General features: G+C 30.9%; 1 protein-coding gene across 1 annotated transcript in view; it reads left to right on the forward strand.

The window, feature by feature from the left end:
* The first annotated feature begins 3855 nt into the window (after nucleotides 1–3855).
* LOC140437839 (uncharacterized) overlaps nucleotides 3856–20489 on the forward strand; it is a 47509-nt gene continuing 30875 nt past the window's right edge. Inside the window, exons 1-5 of the mRNA XM_072527649.1 lie at nucleotides 3856–4050; nucleotides 8513–8738; nucleotides 9712–9875; nucleotides 14589–14920; nucleotides 19310–19517. Coding sequence (XP_072383750.1) covers nucleotides 8533–8738; nucleotides 9712–9875; nucleotides 14589–14920; nucleotides 19310–19517 — 910 coding nt within the window. The 5' untranslated portion in view covers nucleotides 3856–4050; nucleotides 8513–8532. The remainder of the gene's footprint in view (nucleotides 4051–8512; nucleotides 8739–9711; nucleotides 9876–14588; nucleotides 14921–19309; nucleotides 19518–20489) is intronic.

Raw genomic sequence — 20489 nt, forward strand, 5'->3', positions numbered from 1 at the left:
ATTGAAGACGTTTCGCTTTCTTAATCAGAAAGCATCATCAGTTCATCTAAAAAGAACAATATGAAAAAACCACACAAGCATGGAAAAGTTGTTACATGTGTTACCTTAAAAAGATATGTAGCAGTCAGTGATAACAAAGTTGTAAAGACACTTAAGTAAATGGACATTATACGATTATGATGTATAAACAATAAATTGAACTAGATAAGTTAACAATTTGTTCAAACTAAGCACAGCAAAAAGAACATGTGGTTTTGTTTTTTATATAAATGTATAAGTTAAAAAAACATTAAAAAAGAGAATGAAGAACTAAGAAAATCAAAGAAGCACTTCCAACAATATAGCAATAGTTATGATTTAATTTTTACTTCAGGTAGCATTATTGTATTAATTCATATTGAAATTGAATAATTTAATGTATAATGAAATTACCACTCCTGGCTTCTTGAATGCTGCCGGTAAAATGGAGTTCAATTAAGACAATCACGCCACCAACGTAAAAGACAGTAAAAACCTTGAGGTCATTAATTATGACAGAACAGCAAGGTGAGATACCAACCCTAATGATAGAGCGGTTTATTTAAATGATAGGACGAGTTTGGTTGACAACCTGTTTGTAAGGAACCAATAAATAAAAGGAAAGGTGGTTAATAACACCAAATTTCCCCCATTGATCGGCTAAGAAAAAACAAACAAAACAAGTGAGGTCAAACCAAAAACTCATATATGTATCGTCAACGTTGTGGATGGTCAGTAGTCATGGTGGTTGTGGTGGATCAGCCACAGGTGAAGATCAATTATAATTTCCAACAGTCCAAGGTTCATAACTTGGAGCTGTAAATGAAACAAAAAAGATTCTATGAATCACATCAATTATATAATTGTATTGAACTATTTGATTAAAAATAGCTAATACAAAACTGTGTATATGCAACACGAGACTAGGTCAACAGTACTGCAAGTTGCATACGTGTAAGTTGATATAAGTAAGAAATATTTCTTGTATTCTATTTTATATTAAAATTATTTTAAATGTTAATAAATATATGTGAATATAAAACTAGTGACTATGTCAAAAGTTACATAAGTTTAAGTAAATATAAGTAAGAAATATTTCTTTGTTTTTCATTTTATTTAAATTTATTATTTATATGTTTATATGTTTTTAATTATTTAATAAGAAAATTTGAAAATATGGTAAACTTGTACACCTTAAATGACAATGATAAAGTAAATAGCTTATTAAGCCTAATGCAATATTAAATCATGATATATTTGGCTTAAGTTACTGATGTCTGTCCTCTTGTTAAGAGCATTCGGGTGTTTAAGTATTGAACACATTTCCAAAAACTGTCTTTTGACGAGATTACGTTCTGTGCCAAGAATCTTAACTTCATTAAAGTCTATCTTATGCTTGGTATATATATGGTTATATATATATATATATATATATATATATATATATATATATATATATATATATATATATATATATATATATATATATATAATACATATAATAAAAAATAATAAAATTTAAAATAAGCATAATAGGGAAAGTCTAGTGGTAGAACCAATTGATGCTAAAATAAGAGCGCCTAGTTAAGAGAAGTTAATCGCCCAATACGAAAAATGGCTGATTTACAAGTTCCTGTTTAGAGTAGTTATAAACAAAAGAGAGGTTTACACAAAGAACGATATTAAAGTCCGGGCTTAAGTCTGGTAGAAGTATCTTGGTCAAGGTTCGACAGGGCTAGACTACCGAAGATAAACGAGTGAGATGGAGAAAGAAACACAAAAGACAAGAGAATTTTGGACACCACCCATTTTCTGAAAGGAATAGGAATTGGTGAGGTAACACAACAGGAGACGAGGTAACACTCAAAAGTAAATAGGAAATAATGAAAAGTCAACGAATATTGCAGTGTCGACGACTTAAATTTTTGGCGACTATTCACGTCTATTGGCGTCTATTGATATCTTGGCAAATATTGTCTATAACGACAATAAGGAAAATTTATTTTAGAGGAACAGTTACAAAGATAGATGAATAATATAATACAAATTAAACTCACCGCCATTTGAACTGCTGACTACGGGAACGCACATAGCAATGATTTGCGATAATTCTAAGGATTGAAAAGCTTAATCGAAGAAGGGTTTGGTTTGGTCATGTGAGATTAGCCCTAATTAAAGGTCAGAAGATGAAACCGTTTGGAATCAAACAACTATCTCTTGCTTCGAAAGTTAATATGTGGAAAAGAAGATGGTATTTGAACGATTTCAGGAAATACACTTCGAAATTAATAAAGGCGTAAGATTCATTATTAGGATTTAGAAAGTTGTCTTTATGAAGTGATGTTGACACGGTACCAAAGGTGTTGTTAGAAAAATTTTGAGGGAAAGTAATTAAGAGAAATGGCGAGAGACTTTGAACATGCCTTTGTAGGAGAGGAAGACCAAAGAAGACCTGGGGAGACGCTTATTGAGAAGATGTCGGTATTGGGAATCGGTAAATAGGAAAGCCCGTCCTGAATAGGAATAAAGACAAAGACAATAATGATAATGAGTACTAGATCAAATAACAGCGAAACTATAGCAGCCAATTGAAAGGGATTTAGAGGAAAGAATAGAATAATAAAAATAAGCTCTAGAAGAAAAAGTTTTAAAATTGGTATGGCAAAAACAGTAAATATAATGATTATTTATGTGTGAAAAATCACTACAAATAAGGTGACAACTTTGTATGGTAAAATGATCAACTAAAAACGATTTCAAAGATCCTGGAAGAATATGGTTAGGACATGTTCAATGTCAAAACGATAATCTTCCAATACGATCTATTTATAAAAAAACAAGTTCGTGGAAGCAGTAGGAGAGGTAGACGAAAGAAGACCTGTGAAGACGCTTAGGCCGAACATGTCGGTATTGGGGATCGGTAAATTGGAAAGCCCACCCTGGATAGGAATAAAGAATGAGAATGATGATGATGAGTGCCAGATCAAATAACAGAATAAGCTCTAGAAGAAAATTTTTTAAAATTTTTACGACAAAACTTTGAATGGTAAAATAATCAAATATAAAAAATATTTCAATGATCCTGAAAGAAGATGGTTAGGATATGTTCAATGTCAAAACAATATTCTTTCAATACGATGTATTTATGAAAAAACAAAGTTCGTGGAAGCAGTAAGAGAGGAAGACGAAAGAAACCTTGGTGGTATTTGCTTATACTGGACATATTTATGAAGGTAATTGACATTCGTATAAAACAAGATAGACAATTATAGCAAAACGTAATTAGGGAAGCCAATCCCGCATAGGAATATATTCAAAAAGTAGTAGTTTTCTATCAAGATCACTTTTGGTAATAACAAAATATTCATGTTTCAATCTAATCAAACTGATATAGCTATGTTAGACAAATCAAACCAGAGTTACTTGCAAGAAAAGTTTTGAATATTTAGATATCGAGAAAAAACAGAGAGGCAGCAAAAAAATGAATAGAACAAATAAAGCATATAGAAATGCTTTAGAAATAAAAACATTCATGATAGGAGATATACAAAAATAGAAGAAGTGGTCATAACAGGTACCACCATCCCAATCCGATACTAGAAACGCATTAGTATATGAGAAGATCTCTCATCCATTTTAAATCTTTTTTTTTTCGGTTATACTCGTATATTGGTCATTTTTTTTTAGTTATTTTTACTAACTTACAAAATATAAGTATTAAAGCGAATAATAATTATAAATACGATAAAATGTTAATTATACTATAAAATATAGTGAATTTCCTCTTGCTACTCATTTATCTTTTGGAGGTCGGCAGGCTAACCACCTTCATTTCAAACATTGACAGTCGCCTCTCGCCAAACTGTATAGACGATAATTTTTCAGTTGTGGTGTAATCTTGCGTAAGATAATAATCTATCTACAATATATATAAATAAATAAAACCATTGTTTAAAAAAATTCAATACGGTGATATGTTGTGATCGGATTACATCGATAAATTTTATTATTTGTACTGTTTTAATTTCGCAGGTAAATGACTTTTAATAATAGCTATAATATTTTACTTTTAGATAATATTTATTATACATAAATTATTTCGCATTTATTTTATGTTGTATCCTTACTGTAAAATTGTGAGAACAATGCAATAAAAGTATTGCAAAATAAACTTATTGAAGAAAACAAAACAGAAATAGGGATTTACTACTTTCATTGCGATTTTACCACAATATTAATTTGAAGTAAAATTATTTTAACATTTCGATTTCCACTTATATATATATATATATATATATATATATATATATATATATATATATATATATATATATATATATAGTAAAACCTCTGTTCACCGAAATAATTGGGGGAGGAGGCCGTTTCGGATAACAAGAATTTCGGTTAAAAATAACATTGTGTTTTACAGTATTCTTGGTCAAAGTATTGGTATTAAAAAATACTATGAGGTGATATTTCGTAATGTTTTCTGATAAGCAAATACAGAATAAAGTAATAAAATTAAGGAAAATGAACAAGTTTAACATGCTTCTTTAAAAAATTTTTTTTATTTTCTTTTGCGTTTTCGTTTGACAACAATGTTTTGCAGCTATATCTCTCCATCGTTCATTTGCAGAACGTCATGAGTTTGCCACATTCGATTGTTCGACGAAACGTAAAACAATCTGAAAAGGACACAACTTTATGCAATGACAACAAAAATTAAGAACCTAGTCGTGTCCCTAACTAATTAGACCTACTGTATAAAATTCTTACCACAAGAACCATATCAATGATGTACTGGTCGATGAATTCACTTTCTGAGTCATTGACTGCTAATCACGCACGTATCTCTTCTTGGTTAATTTCGTCACATCCCGGCAAATTTTTTATTAAAGGTTTAATTTCTTCTGTCGTTTCTTACCATTGTCTTCTTCAGGATCGTCAATAAAAATCCAATCAAAGAGTTTGTTCCAGCATTTTTCCAAAGTTGAAGATTTGATCTTGGCCGACTACTCAGCACACCAATAAAGAAACAACATGTTTCATTGTTAAAGATTTGAGAATTTCGGGAACACTTTTGGATTCATTCGTCTCCTGTAATAACAGATGTCTTAAGAATGCTCCTCTATAATGTCTCTTGAATATCTCTATTACTCCCTGGTCTAACGGCTGAATTAAGCTCATGACATTCGGTTGCAAAAATCTGACAACTGTGACTATTTTGTATATTTTGGGGATGAGTTGGCGCATTGTCAACAAGCAACAATTCGTTGACGGGAAGGTTTTTTAATTTAAAAAAGGATTTTACAGTTGGGACGAATTCATTTTCGAACCATTCTAAAAATAAATTTGTCGATATCCATGAGCTTTTTTGGCTTCTATAAAAAACTGGAAGTGCTTTTTCGGAAATATCTTTTAGAGCTCTTGATGTTTTTGATTTCCCAACACACATAGGCAGCAATCGGTGAGGGAAATTAATGGAATTGTTACGTTTTGTGATAAAAATTTACTTATTATTAACGAAATTACTGAAACTGTTAGCCGTTTCGGTTAAACGATGTTTCGGTTAAGGGAGGTTTTACTGTATATATATATATATATATATATATATATATATATATATATATATATATATATATATATATATATATATATATATATATATATATAGTTTTTAAAATTATTAATATATTACAATACCACAATAAAATAGCTTTAGAACAATATTAAAACATTTTTTTTTGAAAATATTTACACAATCTGTCTACATTGACAATAAGTGTTTCTAATGTTTATCAATTTAGTTAATTTATAAATCAGATAAACCTTTTAAAATCACTTGTATGGAGTATTCCAGTAAGTACTCGTTTGAGAAGTTAAAATTAAAATTTGTCTTAACCGAAAAAATATTGAAACATAATTAAAACTAAAATCTAGTAGATAAGTCAGATAAGTTAAGCCTCTTGAGTCTTCTACTTTATTCTGGTAAGTTTATTCGCTACACTTGCTAGTTTGTTTGAGTGTGGTTTCACTCGTTCCCGATAGTATACACTAAACTTTTTGATCAGTTCTTTAACACTCGGAACATTAGGATTCCTATGAATTATGCTGTTGAGTACATACCATGGCGCGTTTACTAGTACGCATATTATCTTGTTTTGGTACATTTGCATGATGTCTATGTTGGAGTTACTGGCGGTGCCCCATAGTTGAATACCATAAGTCCAAATCGGTGTTATTATCATTTTAAGTCAATTTAATTGCTTAACATTTGAACGATACTTGAAAATTCCTTCGTAAAACCAGGTTCACTAGTAGTGATGTAAAGAATGTCAGTTTTTGAACATTCCCGAATGCGAATGCGAATATGTGCCACCGACATTCGCGAATACGAATGCGAATGCGAATATTGTTTTTTTTTTAATTTGGCAATTTTAATTGTCTCCGGCACTGCCGGCAGTCTCATTTGCTCAGTGTGTAGTTAGATAAGTTCAGATAAATTTATTAATTCAGCAATTTTCAGAAAAATTATACAAATCATGTACTGTATTACATTACAGTGTAGTGTACATTATAATATGTATCTTGTTCCGAAAATTGCCGAATTAATAAATTTATCTCAACTTATCTAACTGAAGTCGAACTGTTTATGTTTGTTTGTTTAAACTCTTTACATATTTACATATTTATATTCGCAAAAATTTCGTTACATCACTATTCACTAGTAATGGCTGTATACCATCTACTTAGAATCCTAGGAAGGAGAAAACATGTAACAAAATGTTCTCTCAACATATTTAAATGCCGCAGGCGAGTAATAATGTACTGTCAGAGCAAATATTCGCAAGCGCTTAGGTAGCGCTTTATTTACCACTTTTTATAATAGCCTTAAAAGAAATTCTTTAGGTCGCCCTAATTTTTCAAGCAGATCTAATGTTTCTTCTTGAACCAATCTTGTTTTCTTGAGTTTCTCAATGACTGTCTTCATGTTAGCTACTTGTCTCTCACTTCTCTGCGTTAACAAGAGTTAACGCCATGATCTACTAGAAATATCTTGTGTTACAATTAGAGGATCAGGAACATCTTATGATAAAGTTACAGGAGTTATATTACGTGGTGTGTTTGATATATTTGATAACACTCTTATTTTCGAATTATCCTTTATTTGTAGCACATATACAGAAAAACCAAATGGCAAATATCACAGTATCAAAGATATAATTAGTATTTTAAAATATATCTAATATTAATTAATTTACAAATATGTAAATAGTTTAAGACCTAAGTTAGCTGCATATGGAAACATATGTGTTTAATATTAGTTTTATAAAAAAGGTTATTCATAAAAACTTGTGAAAACCCATAATCCCAAATACAATAACATATAAACCTTAATTTTGTACAGGAATAAAGGAGCTTTATTTGAAAAAAGCATAAATCCTAATTTGAAACCCAAACTTGTTACATCAATAAAAAATGTCAAATAGTACATATTTAAAGAATGGTCAAAATAAAAATCACACCCATACCTTTACAAACTTACTAGCAAATGAAATTTATAACTGAAGTTGTATGCTCAGCATGCTGTGTAATATCCAGATGTAATTCAGAATATTATTTATATAATTTTAATTACCTATTTAATTAATTAATATTTATAATTATGAAATTCACCAATTGTAGGGATTGCATTTTTCCACAAACGAACACAGGAACGAACTAAGGAAGTTCAACCTATACATTCCTCCGCAAAATGTTTGGAACACAATTTGCTGTACTTCGATGGTTCCCAGTTCTCTCTATTTACCAACTGTATTCAGGTTTTTCTCGTTTTAACACCTTTAGGAAATCTTCAGCCACATAAACCAAGTTAAAAAATTACCTGTTCTTTTTGAATGCAGCATCAATAAAAATGAAGTAATACCGCCCTGTACACTGTTTACTCGTGCATACTAACCTATGAAAAGTTCTTCTTCTTCTTCCTTTATTGGGTAATATCCCAGGGGATAATTTGCCCCCTATGAAAAGTTATTCCCGTGGGGTTTTTGTTATTTAATCGAGTGTTAGTTGCACAAAATCTCAATACACACGAAGCCATGATAAAGTCACTTTGAAATAATGTAAAAAAAATTACACAAAAAGTTTAAAATATTTATAAAATAAAATTTTTTATTCACTACTACTTAAAACTAACACTTTGACAAGAAGTACTATTCAATATGGCAGAAATGAACCCATCTACCCAACCGTATGTCATATCCCCTCTTTTACATATCTCTGATTTTGAACGCCCAGGGCAAAACAAAATTTGGCACCCTTTCATAAAAGAATATAGAAATTTACTACAAATTAAAAAATATTCGAACTAGCTTTAACTAACTTAAGTAATAATAAAAAACTACTATAGGTATACTGTTTTGTAATTATCTGATAACTTATGTTCATTTTATAAAAATATTGTAGGATGTTAATTTGTGCAATTTTATTTCAGCTGTAGTTACCAGTACAGTTATGCTTCTGATGTTAGTGTTGGTAGTAGCAGGTGTCGCTGCTACACTATGCTTCTTCGTGAGAAAGCGTTTGCACTATTGGAAAGACCTAAACGTAGACCAGGCGGATATCAAATCTTTATTTAAAAACATTTATACTTTGCTCTCCAAGACGACTAGTATTGCCGAAATGTCTGTGACAGGATACAAAATGTTTCCCAAATCCAGGTCAGTATCACTTATATCCAAATTTGGAATAAAATATTGTTCACATACCGTTCCGACTCTTCTATTAGAACCGATGTAAAAAGATAACAATTTTAATAGTTATTTAACCAACAAGTGTATTAATAACGGCGATTAACAATTGAGATATTTTAACGCGTGAGCGAAGCGAGCGCGTTAATGTTCGAGATTGTCAATCGCCATTTGAATTCACGAGTTCGTTACAAAACTTTTCCGTCGACCGTAAGAAGAAATACAGATATCTTAGTTTAAATATTTATTTACTTAACGATAAACAACAATTTTTTCAGCTTTCATTGACTTTATTCAAAGTTTCCTTAGTGGTAGTTTTATTATAGTAAACATTAATATTCGAAATGGTACAATTACTGAAACTAAAGGAAGATATTGATAAATGATTACCTGCTGTATAGCATTTTGACAAATTTATATTTAAGTCTTCTTGGACCTCTGTAAATTCTGTGATAGAAGAAGTTAAATTCTGATCGAGTTAAATTAAACTCTTCGTCAATATCCATCCTTTGATTTTTCAAATACACAGAATTTTAAACAATAAAGTAAATAATGACATACAATGACAGATAGTACTAACAGCGGCTACTTCATTTTAAATTAATTTTTTAATGGGAATATAAATAGGTATATGTTTGGTTGCCTACACCCTAGGTCACTGCCAATCATAGAGCGAGCGTTTAATTAATTTATGCAAGCAATGTATGTTGTGTTGCCTATAATGAAATCGTTCATTAATAGAAAATCATTCATTAATAGGGGTCATTAATCAATGATTTTGAGGGTGTTAAAATTGATCATTAATGGACGGTCGACGGAAAAATAAATTAATCCAATTATACAGGAACATATTCCGATTGTTAGACTATTTTGCAAAGAATTTAAGTATTTTTTTGGCAATTTAATAATCTATAGGACATATTAATAAACTTTTTATTTTTAGGTATGTTGGAGCCTATCAATTTTTTACACCAGCGATGGCAATTCATGACCCCGAACTTATAAAAGATGTTACTGTCAAAAATTTTGATCACTTTATGGATCATACTAATCAAATGTCTGGAAACTCCGACCCACTTTGGACAAAAAATTTGGTGGTGCTTAGAGGTGAAAAATTTTTTTACAATAATTTCCGATATATACATATATTTTTATTATATATATATATATATATATATATAGATATATATATATATATATATATATATATATATATATATATATATATATATATATATATATATTTCGCTCAAGAGTACCTTTATATTTCACAATATTCCAACGTAGCGGGACATATATATATATATATATATATATATATATATATATATATATATATATATATATATATATATATATATATATATATATATATATATATATATATATATATATATATATATATATATATATATATATATATATATAGTAAACTCTTAAATATTGGGGAAATCTGCAAGAAATACTCTAATGTGTATCAATTGTTTCGCCGAACGTTTTCGCCAAAGAGAATTAATTTGGCTTCTTCAGGGCTGAAAGAGAATAAATTATAATTAGCTACCATATATTATCTATTAAAACATTATTGATCTTACCGTAACTTAGAATTGTAGAGTTAGAATATTAAAAAACTTTGCTAGTAACATAGTGGTGTTTTTTGTTACTATGTGCAAAAAAAAGTTTTTTATAAGAATTGAAATGTATGGTAGCTTCGAACTTGACACGTAAAGGCTTACCCAAGGTTAATCGAAAAACCCAATGCAACTACATTTAAAAGGAGGTAATTCTTTGAAATGTCGGCAATAACTAAATTTTGATTTTAAATAGTTAAAAGTGAGGTTCTGTTTAAGCCAGAACGCAAGCGCTGACAACTTCATTATAATTGGTATGAATCTTTATGTCGTTAAGGTTCATTGGTAAAAAACGAATAAATTTAAATCCCAGTAAAGGGAAATATTATTTTGATTTTCTTTATTTAATTATATTATATTGTTCATGTATTATTGAATCTTATTGAGACGTATCTAAGAAAAGCAAGGGAATGTTATATATTTTTTGTTAATGAAAATTAATTATAAAGGTATGTTAGTTGTTAATGGATATATCAGTCAAATTAGTAATCTGTGATATAGTATTGTTCTTGGTATCTGATTTAAGTAACAGGTGGTATATATCGCTTAGATTCTTGATGTCACTCTTAACATTAATGGAGAAATCGTTAAGAAAAATATAAGACATTTCAATGAACTCTCTTTTAGATTTATTGTTCTCACGGTGGAGAATTGTGGTGTTGGTATAGTCCATGAGATGACCAGTGGAATGGACATGTTTGGCTAATGCACAACGGTCAGGGTGAAGTCGAGAATCACTTTTGTGTAGTGTAATACGTGATTTCAATAATTGAGATGTTTGACCGATGTAGGAATTGTTGCAAGAGAGACATGGAATGTTGTAGACAATATTACTAAGCCTATCTATGGGAGTCTTATCTTTTATCTTAGAATAAAGATTATTAATCGTTAGGGCTGATCTACAAGCTACATTAAGTTTAATGTTGTTATTATTATTGCCAAAGCTATTTTCAACACTTTTCAGAATCCTTGTTAACCCCGGAGTGATATCTCTGAAATATGGTAATGAAAAATATTTGTTTATAGGAGTATCAGAGACTGGGTTCCCACTTAAGACATCAGGATCAGCATTGTTAGTCGCGAAGGAAGGTGAAATATCTTCGTCATGGATAGTATTAAACAAAATCTTATTAACTAATGGTGTTGGATAAGCGTTTGAAATAAAAAGTTTCTGTAGGATTTGTAGGTTTTTTGTATGAAATGAAGGATCTGATAGTTTTGTTACTATATTTTTCATCTGTTTGATTAAGTTGACTTTGGTAGAATTATTATGGTATGAGTTGTAGTTAAGGTATCTACCAGAATGGGTCGGTTTTTGATACCAATCTATTTTGATGTTGTTGGTTTCCCTGATCATCCTTATGTCGAGAAAGGGGACGGACCAATTACCATCTTCCCTCTCTATAGTGAACTGGATGTAGGGGTCATAACCATTAAAAGTGTCTAATAGTTCATCTACCTTGTCATTGGGTATAGCCAAAATGATATCATCAACATATTTTTTAATAAATGGAATATTAAAGGATAGTAAAGGAATGACTGAGTCTAATACATAATCCATAACGTAAGTTGCAATGATAGGAGAAATCTTAGCTCCCATAGGGGTACCGAAAGTTTGTTGATAGAATTTATCATTAAATGAGAAGTAAGTGTTATTAAAGAGAAATTCGACGATGCTGATGAATCTGTCGTAAGACATGGAACAACAACCTCTAATACGGTCCCAGGTTGATCTCTATTGATGTCAAACATATTCCTAGATGAACATATATATATATATATATATATATATATATATATATATATATATATAATATTTTTTGTTAAAAGTGGATTCATTCACTATGCTAGTAGATAGACACATCGTTTATTGTAGAAAGGGACCCGATTCCTATTATAATAGAGAAATCGTATGGAGTACTTCTCGTTTACTACCGAAGTAAACTCAGTGTAAAAGTCAGTGACTGTGGTACTTTTCTGCACTAAAGTAGCAAGTTGGCAAACCTGCATCTAAACTATTCCAGCTGATATTATTGTTATTTGAGGTTATGCTACAATGTGGAATCAATGACGTGTAATATACATATATATTATACGTATAATATGTGGAATTAAATGGAAAGTAAGTTAGTTCCTAATTTTGTTATTTATGAAAACATTATTAAAACACTTTACGAAGTTTATTAATAATTGTTAAAGTTGGAAAGGTTTTATTTTGCGTTTATTTTATTTTTTTTATTCGATAGTATAACTCTTCATGAGTATCTAGTTAAAATTTCAGAGTGATCTGAACTACAGCAAAAAGTCTATCTTTAAAAACCGAGTTGGCTTGTGTCAAATTTAAGTCAGTTCTTTGCATTTTCTTAAAGAACTGTTTTATAGCTTGAAATAAATAAATATTGGCTCCATTAAAGGAAACACAAAGAAACGAAATATTAATTATAGTTGGATATGAGAATAAAACCAGAACACAACAAGAAGTATGTAATCTTTTTAATATAAAATATTCTAATACGCCTATTACACAGTCGATTGTTAGTAAAATTGAGAAGAAATTTAGAGAATCTGGATACGCGAAACATGTTTGAAATGCTGGACGTGTACCAATAAATGGTAATATATACCTTGATGTATTATTAATTGTGGCAGAGAATCCTCAAATTGATTTAAGGCAATTTAGAAAGACTAGAAAAGGTTCTGTGTTGGACCCTCAATAATAAAGATGACTATGTAAGGATTGTGAGAGATACTAGTGAGTATAATAACGTAACAAAGAGGTTATGACAATTGTGGAAGAAAATGATAAGTTTTCTATAAAAAGAAGAATTCCACTAAGGCTCAGTGCTCATGTGCACTAGAAAATGCTGAAAAGGAATTAAAAACAGAGACTGGAGCTAGTGTGGAAAAATGTTTCAAGTTTAGTAAGACACAAATATAACATCTAAAATGTTCGTTTAAATAGGAACTTACGAATAACATGATAACTATGGATGGTTAAATTATTATAAATTGTGAAATTACTGTAAGTCGTAGTTTATGTAATTAGGATCAAACAAAAATTGGGAAATAGTTGAAGACCAATGCAGTGTTCATAGGGTGAAATGAAACAAATTAAAGAAGACGAGTGGATGTGTATGTGGCGGAAATATTTAGATAAGTAAGTTAAGTGATGAAAAAGGATAAAATTTAATAATAAAATGAGGGAGAGGGTTTGGCCAAGTTCTTCGAAGAAATAATAGGAGAAGATCAAAGAAAACCTGGTCTAAGATGCTTAGGTATTATATGTCTGAGAATGGGGTTAATAATAATATGATATATAGAAAATTATGTACAAATGTATGTAAGGAAGCCGGTTTCACTCTAACATCTTCAAATTTGTCAGTAAAAAACGTATTTATTGTTTGGTTGAAGAGTTGGCTAAATGTAAAATTGTAAACATTTTCCTATTCAGTCTAAATTTGTCATAAAAAAGACCAGAAGTACTGGCTAGGTAACATATTTATTGAAATTGTAAGAAACGTCTCAATTCGTCATACGTTAGTTCGAAAATTTAGAACTTTCTATTAAAATAATTTGAGAAGTAAAAAAGTCAGAACTTCGATATAGTAACGATGCATTTCCCAAATAAATTTTACTATCCTTTCATTCATAAAAGCATCATTATAAAAAACGAAAAATATTTTATGGCTTCTCATTAGAAACGGTTAGTAAATGAAGGTTTCTATACAGGCAATATAGAAAACTATCCCGACCAAGCAACATTTAAACCAAAAATTGAATTTATAGGGGAAGTATTGGTTTGGTGTGACAAAATTCATAGGGCATTCATTCATAATTTGTCAGTATAATTAATAAAACAAGTCAGAAGAACTGAAACAATAATTATCTATACTCAATGACATCTGCCTGAATGATTGGATTTTATTAATATGCATCACTGCAAGGTCACTGATAACAATGACTATTTCAATATATCTCTTGCACGCTACATCTACATATATATATATATATATATATATATATATATATATATATATATATATATATATATATATATATATGCGGGTAGGAAAACAAAAAGATAATGTAACATGATAACAAGCTGTGTATTAATTTCAGTCAGCCAAATTTCAGTCAAATCGAACAAGAATTTTTGAATAATCCACATCTTTTATATATTTTGTTTCAGGCCAACAATGGCGCGACATGAGGTCTATTCTCAGTCCTTCCTTTACGAGCAGTAAAATGAGAATTATGTTTACACTAATGGTCGAATGTGCCCAAAACTTTTCGAAGCACTTCCAGAACAAGGACCAGGACATTGTGGAGCTCGAATTTAAAGAAACTTTTACGAGATTTACAAATGATGTAATAGCTACAACTGCATTTGGTATTAAGGTCGATTCTTTAGAGAATCCTGATAATGAATTTTACTTGATGGGAAGGGAAGTCACGAATTTTACTAGCGGTTTAAAGATGCTGAAGTTTTTTATTACTGCAGCTTTTCCAAGACTGGCAAACGTACGTCAAGTTTTTTTTTAATATATTGGTATAAAACTTATAAAATACCTCTTGTAGTAAGGTACACCGGGGTAAGTGGGAGCGTGAATTTCAGTAGTTCCTATTTGAAGTTTATTGACCAAAAAATATGTCTCTAAATCTGACTTAGTTTTGGTAAGATTACTGAAGAGACATTAATTAACTGCTACACAAACATATAAGCGAATTACACCTTGCAATTTTATTTTGTTACTTTTTTTATTCTTGCAGTCCATGGGTTACACTTACCCCACAGGTGTAACCTTCTTGTAATTGTCTTGTAATTATGGCATGCGTCTTGTGTTTTGATTGATATGTATTTCAGCTAAGCTTTTTCCTTTGTTTACATTTTATTTTACTACTCTGTACAAAACCATGGAGTTCTTAGCCTTAGGAACGATATATTTTTTTATCGTTCCTCGGGGGGAGTTAATACCCAAAAGTCTCCACTGGGTTCGCCACAGATTTTAATAAGATGTTCCCTAAGCAAGCAATAGTGTTATTTCCTATGGATTAGAAACGACTTAATTTTGTTAAATATCGATGATTTCTTCAAAACTTCTTTAGATAGAAGTTATGAATTCCATCTAGGTCCGGAAATTTCCAGTTATGAAGATACTCTTTGATAATATTCATTGTTATATTTGTCTATCTATTAAGCATTGTTAGGGGAAAGGGCAAGCGAAAAGCATTTGACTGCGTTAACCATCAAAAGATGATCGAAATTCTGAGAACAACTGGAGTTGACGAACAAGACTTGCGAATTATCTCAGAACTATACTGGCACCAAACGGCAACAATTGAAATAGAGCACACAACATCCGAAGACATACAAATCCGACGAGGAGTGAGACAGGGTTGCGTCTTATCAGCGCTACTCTTTAATTTGTATTCGGAGTCTATATTCAGAGAAGCATTAGACGAGGTCCAAGGCGGAATTAAGATTAACGGAATCAGCATAGACAACATCAGATATGCTGATGATACCGTCTTAATAGCAAGCAACGCACAAGAACTACAAAATATAATAAATGCGGTAGTTTACCACAGCGAAATGTTCGGTTTACATCTAAACGTTTCCAAAACTAAAACTTTAGTATTTTCAAAGACACCAATAAACGTACAGGTGTATGCCAAGGGTCAAATAATAGAACAGGTAAATTCCATAAAATATTTGGGAACAAATATCAATAGTCAGTGTAATCCAAAAAAAGAAATCCTATCAAGAATCGAACAAGCAAGGAAAACATTCATGAGCATTAAAACATTTTTTACAATATCAGACCTTAGTCTACAGCTTAGAATCCGAATGATCAGATGTTAAAGTTGGACAATGGACTCTGAAATAGAAAAAAGAATAGATGCCTTTGAGATGTATATATACAGACGAATGTTGAAGATTCCATGGGTACAAACAGTTACTAATGTTGAGGTACTTCGTCGCATGTGTAAACAAATAGAATTACTAAGAATAATCAAAGAGAGGAAAATGCAATACTTGGGTCATGTGCTGAGAGGCGAAAGATATGAATTACTTCAAGTTATACTGGAAGGAAAAGTACAGGGCAAAAGATCAGTAGGAAGACGCCAGAACTCGTGGCTGAAAGACCTGAGGAGATGGTTCGACCGCTCATCCGCAGAGATCTTTCGCGCAGCAGTTTCCAAAACTACAATTGCCATTTGGATCGCCAACCTTCGAAAGGAGACGGCGCAATAAGAAAAAGAAGGGGAAAGGGGGAATGATGGCCGCTGGGATAATGGTATCCATGAAATATTTACATTTACTGCCTAATATTATTTCGCGTTTAATATCTATTGCGCCATCTAACAGTGTTTCGATCAAACTGTACCTAAAACAATGACGATGTTTTGCCGGTAAAGAAGGAATTTTTGAAAATGTCATATTTTGTTGGAGTTGATGTATTAGTGTGAGATTTTTAAAGGTATGTAGAAGCATCTAATTATGTTTATTTAGCTGCATAATTGGTACCCATTTGTTAAATTTTTAATGTAGTTTAAGACTATAAAAAAAGTTCTGGATTCAATTTAAGTGATTAATGATTATGAGTCGATCAGTATAAATATGTATTTTGGGGTTATAATAGCCACGCGCCTGGAGGTAATGCTGGCCGGCCACTATTACCCCCAAATTGTATTTATATAAAACAGAGTATTTCTTTATAAATATAAATTCTTATATTTTATAAATTCCTTTTTTATAATTTCCTTTTATAAAGTCCTTTATAAATTCTTATATTTCAGATGCCTCGAGTTTACAAGACAAAAAGTGACAAAGCACGATGGAATGCTGAGCAACTTAGTGCAGCAATAAATGCAGTAAATAATGGCAGAAGCGTCCGTGAAGTTGCAAGAAGTTTTGCAATTCCCAGATCTACAATTCAACTACGACTAAAGCGAAATGCTACAACAGCTGCTTCTTAAGGTCGTAATTCTGTATTTACCAAAGAAGAAGAAGAAGAAGAAGTTTTGACAAAGCAGGAAGTTATTAAAACATTTTTATGAGATAACTCCCACAGAAATAAAAAAATGTGCTTAAAAATACGCTGAAGAAACAAATTTACATCATCCATTTTCCAAAGAAAAAGAAATTGCTGGAAGAGACTGGCTTGGCGGCTTCCTTAAAAGAAATCCAACTATTCGATTAAGAAAACCGGAGGCGACAAGTATTAGCATATCTGCTTTTAACAAAACTAAACTAAACCTATTTTTCTCTAATTTAAAATCCATATTAAATAAATATAAATTTTCGGCATCCAAAATATATAATGCAGACGAGACAACAACAATCATTATGTGCTGCATAAGTGCCTCAGGAACATATATTCCACTTTTGCTTATTTATGCCCGCAAAAGGATGAAACCAGAGTTAAAGAAAAATGGGCCACCTGGTGCAGTCTACTGCTGCTCGGATAATGGGTGGATAAATGAGAAAACAATTCTCGAGTAGCTCCAGCATTTTTACAGTGTTGTAAAACCTTCAAAGAAGGAATCCAGTTTTGTTAATCGTCGACAATCACAGTAGCCACTGTACAGTAGAGATATATAATTTCTGTAAAGAACGAGGAATTATTATGTTAATTATACCCCCGCACACATCGCATCGACTCCAACCGCTGGATGTAGCTTTTTACTCATCGTTAAAATCAGCGTATAACATTGAATGTGGCAATTATCTTCGAGGTCATCCTCATGAGCGTATCAGACATTTGAAATAGCTGAAATATTTAAAAAATCATACGGTGGCGTAGCCACACCAGTCAAAGCCATTAAAGGTTTTGAGAATACAGCAATATTTCCATATAATCCTGAACATTTTACCGACGAAGACTTTGCTCCAGGTGAATCATTCACACAAGAAAAAGATAAAAAGACACTAGACCAAGAGAAAAAAAGTGGATTAGATAAGGAAAATAATAATAAGGAAGTTAAGGGGAATAAAGAAAGTACGACACATGACTAAAAGTTTGAAGTATCTTTTAATGACATAATTCTACTACCAGGATGCTCAAAAGATGACTCAGTTGGAAATAAAAGATGCAACCACAAAAGCAACAGCAAACAACATTCCGAAATAATGACATCAACAACAATGAAGTTACTTCTAGAAGAAAAACAGCGCAAGAAGGAAGAGCGAATGAGAAATAAAGCCAGCAAAGGAACCAAATGAAAAATAGGCATCGAAGAGTCCAGTCCTCCGCGAATAGTTCCAAAAAAAAATTGTATAAGAACACAAAAGATCACAGAAGATATGTCATCAGAAGATGAGGATGATGACGATGAGCGTGATAGGGACGCTAACGAAGATATTTCCACAATTTGTGGCGAATTCGGTAAAAACAGAGAACTTTGGATCCAATGCAGCATTTGCGGCCAATGGGCACACAAAGATGGTACCATTTTCGGAGCCAAAATTATTTTTTTATTATTTTTTAAATGGGGGTAATTAGGTCACTTAGTAAGTAGGCAACTTTTACCCCTCGGCAGCAGGTACATATGGCCACCAGCAGAAGTCTGAAAAACCGTTTTTTTATTCTGTTTATCGTAAATAGAGTTTGAAGTACTAAGGTTTAAAGTTTTATTTACGTTAACAGTATAATTTTTAAAGCTATATAGTAGTATAAATAAACCAAAATGCTTAGGCGGCCACTATTCCCCCCTTTACCCTACCAATGTTCTACTAAAATACAATTAATAATATTTTTTTTTTTTTTTTTTTTTTTTTTTTTTTATTGTATAATGGCTTTGGCATAGCCAATTAGCCAGAATTAATAATATTTAAAATCAAACATGATCAAAATTATTTAAAATATAGTATTTATATAACATTTTGTATTTTTTTTTTGTTTACAGTTTTTAAAATTATCATTCTTTGATAAAAAAACAAGAAATTTCTTTACCAATTTAATTGACAAAACGGTACAAATGAGGGAAGAAAAAGGAATTGTTCGTCTTGATATGATACATTTACTAATAGAAGCCAAAAAAGGAGTACATATTAAAGAGGATCACACTGTTGATAAAGGATTTGATATGGCAAAAGAAGCTGAAAATATATCAGGTAATTTTTTTTTGGTGATTGTAAACCTTATTTCTTTTTGTCAACACTAAAGTATACTGTTTTAGCTGAAAAAAAAAATAAAACTTATTATAATTTAATAATAAAAGTCTTATTATAGTCCAGTCGTCAGAGATTTGACCCTTAAAAATTATACGAACAAGCTGAATTTTGCTAAGAATCTCAAATTTAAGACCTCACAAAAGATTTACCACTTTTACTCCCGGGTTTCCAGCCAACACTACTCCTCGTAGATGAGAAAAACGGAAAAAATAGATTTACTCTGAATATAATCGTATTGTATTTGTCGTCAATATTAAATATATTTAATATGGACGATTTAATTGGTAGAGAAATAAAATTTTGATAATGGCAAATTGCTGATAAAGATTCGTCCTTGTTCTTGACCTTAATTAAAGAGCATTACACGTAACTACCGAAACGTCACATGGCATCGAGAAAATAGCAACAAAAGTAAACATTGGGGTATTTTAAAATTAAATAAATGATATGTAGATAACAACTGTACTAACAAAACTCACCCTTTTAAATTTTTAGTGCTCGAGTAAAAATAACCAAATTTAAAATGAAACCAAATTTTTTATATTTAATGCCGAGTGCATTAACTGTAGTATATGCAACCTATGGAAATTGGTTCCTGATTGCTGAAATATTTACTACTTTAATACCTTTAACTTTAATATTTACTGGAATTTTAGTAGGTATTGTAGTTATATTTAGACTTCTTCCTCCCGAGAAAGACACGGTTGAAGCTATCTTGGGTAACTAAATTTATGATCCCACAGTAGATAATGGATTTGTTATTAAGACAGTAGCTCACAGAGAAGCTGGCCTGGTCGCTCCAGAGAATACTATAGAAGCCTTTAAAAAAATGCCACGAAAAAGGATGTGATGTGAAAGAAAGAGATGTGATCCTTGCATCTGATGGTGTACCAGTTATTTTCCACGATTCAA

The sequence above is a fragment of the Diabrotica undecimpunctata genome, chromosome 1, assembly GCF_040954645.1.
Source record: "Diabrotica undecimpunctata isolate CICGRU chromosome 1, icDiaUnde3, whole genome shotgun sequence".
Lineage (NCBI taxonomy): Eukaryota > Metazoa > Arthropoda > Insecta > Coleoptera > Chrysomelidae > Diabrotica > Diabrotica undecimpunctata.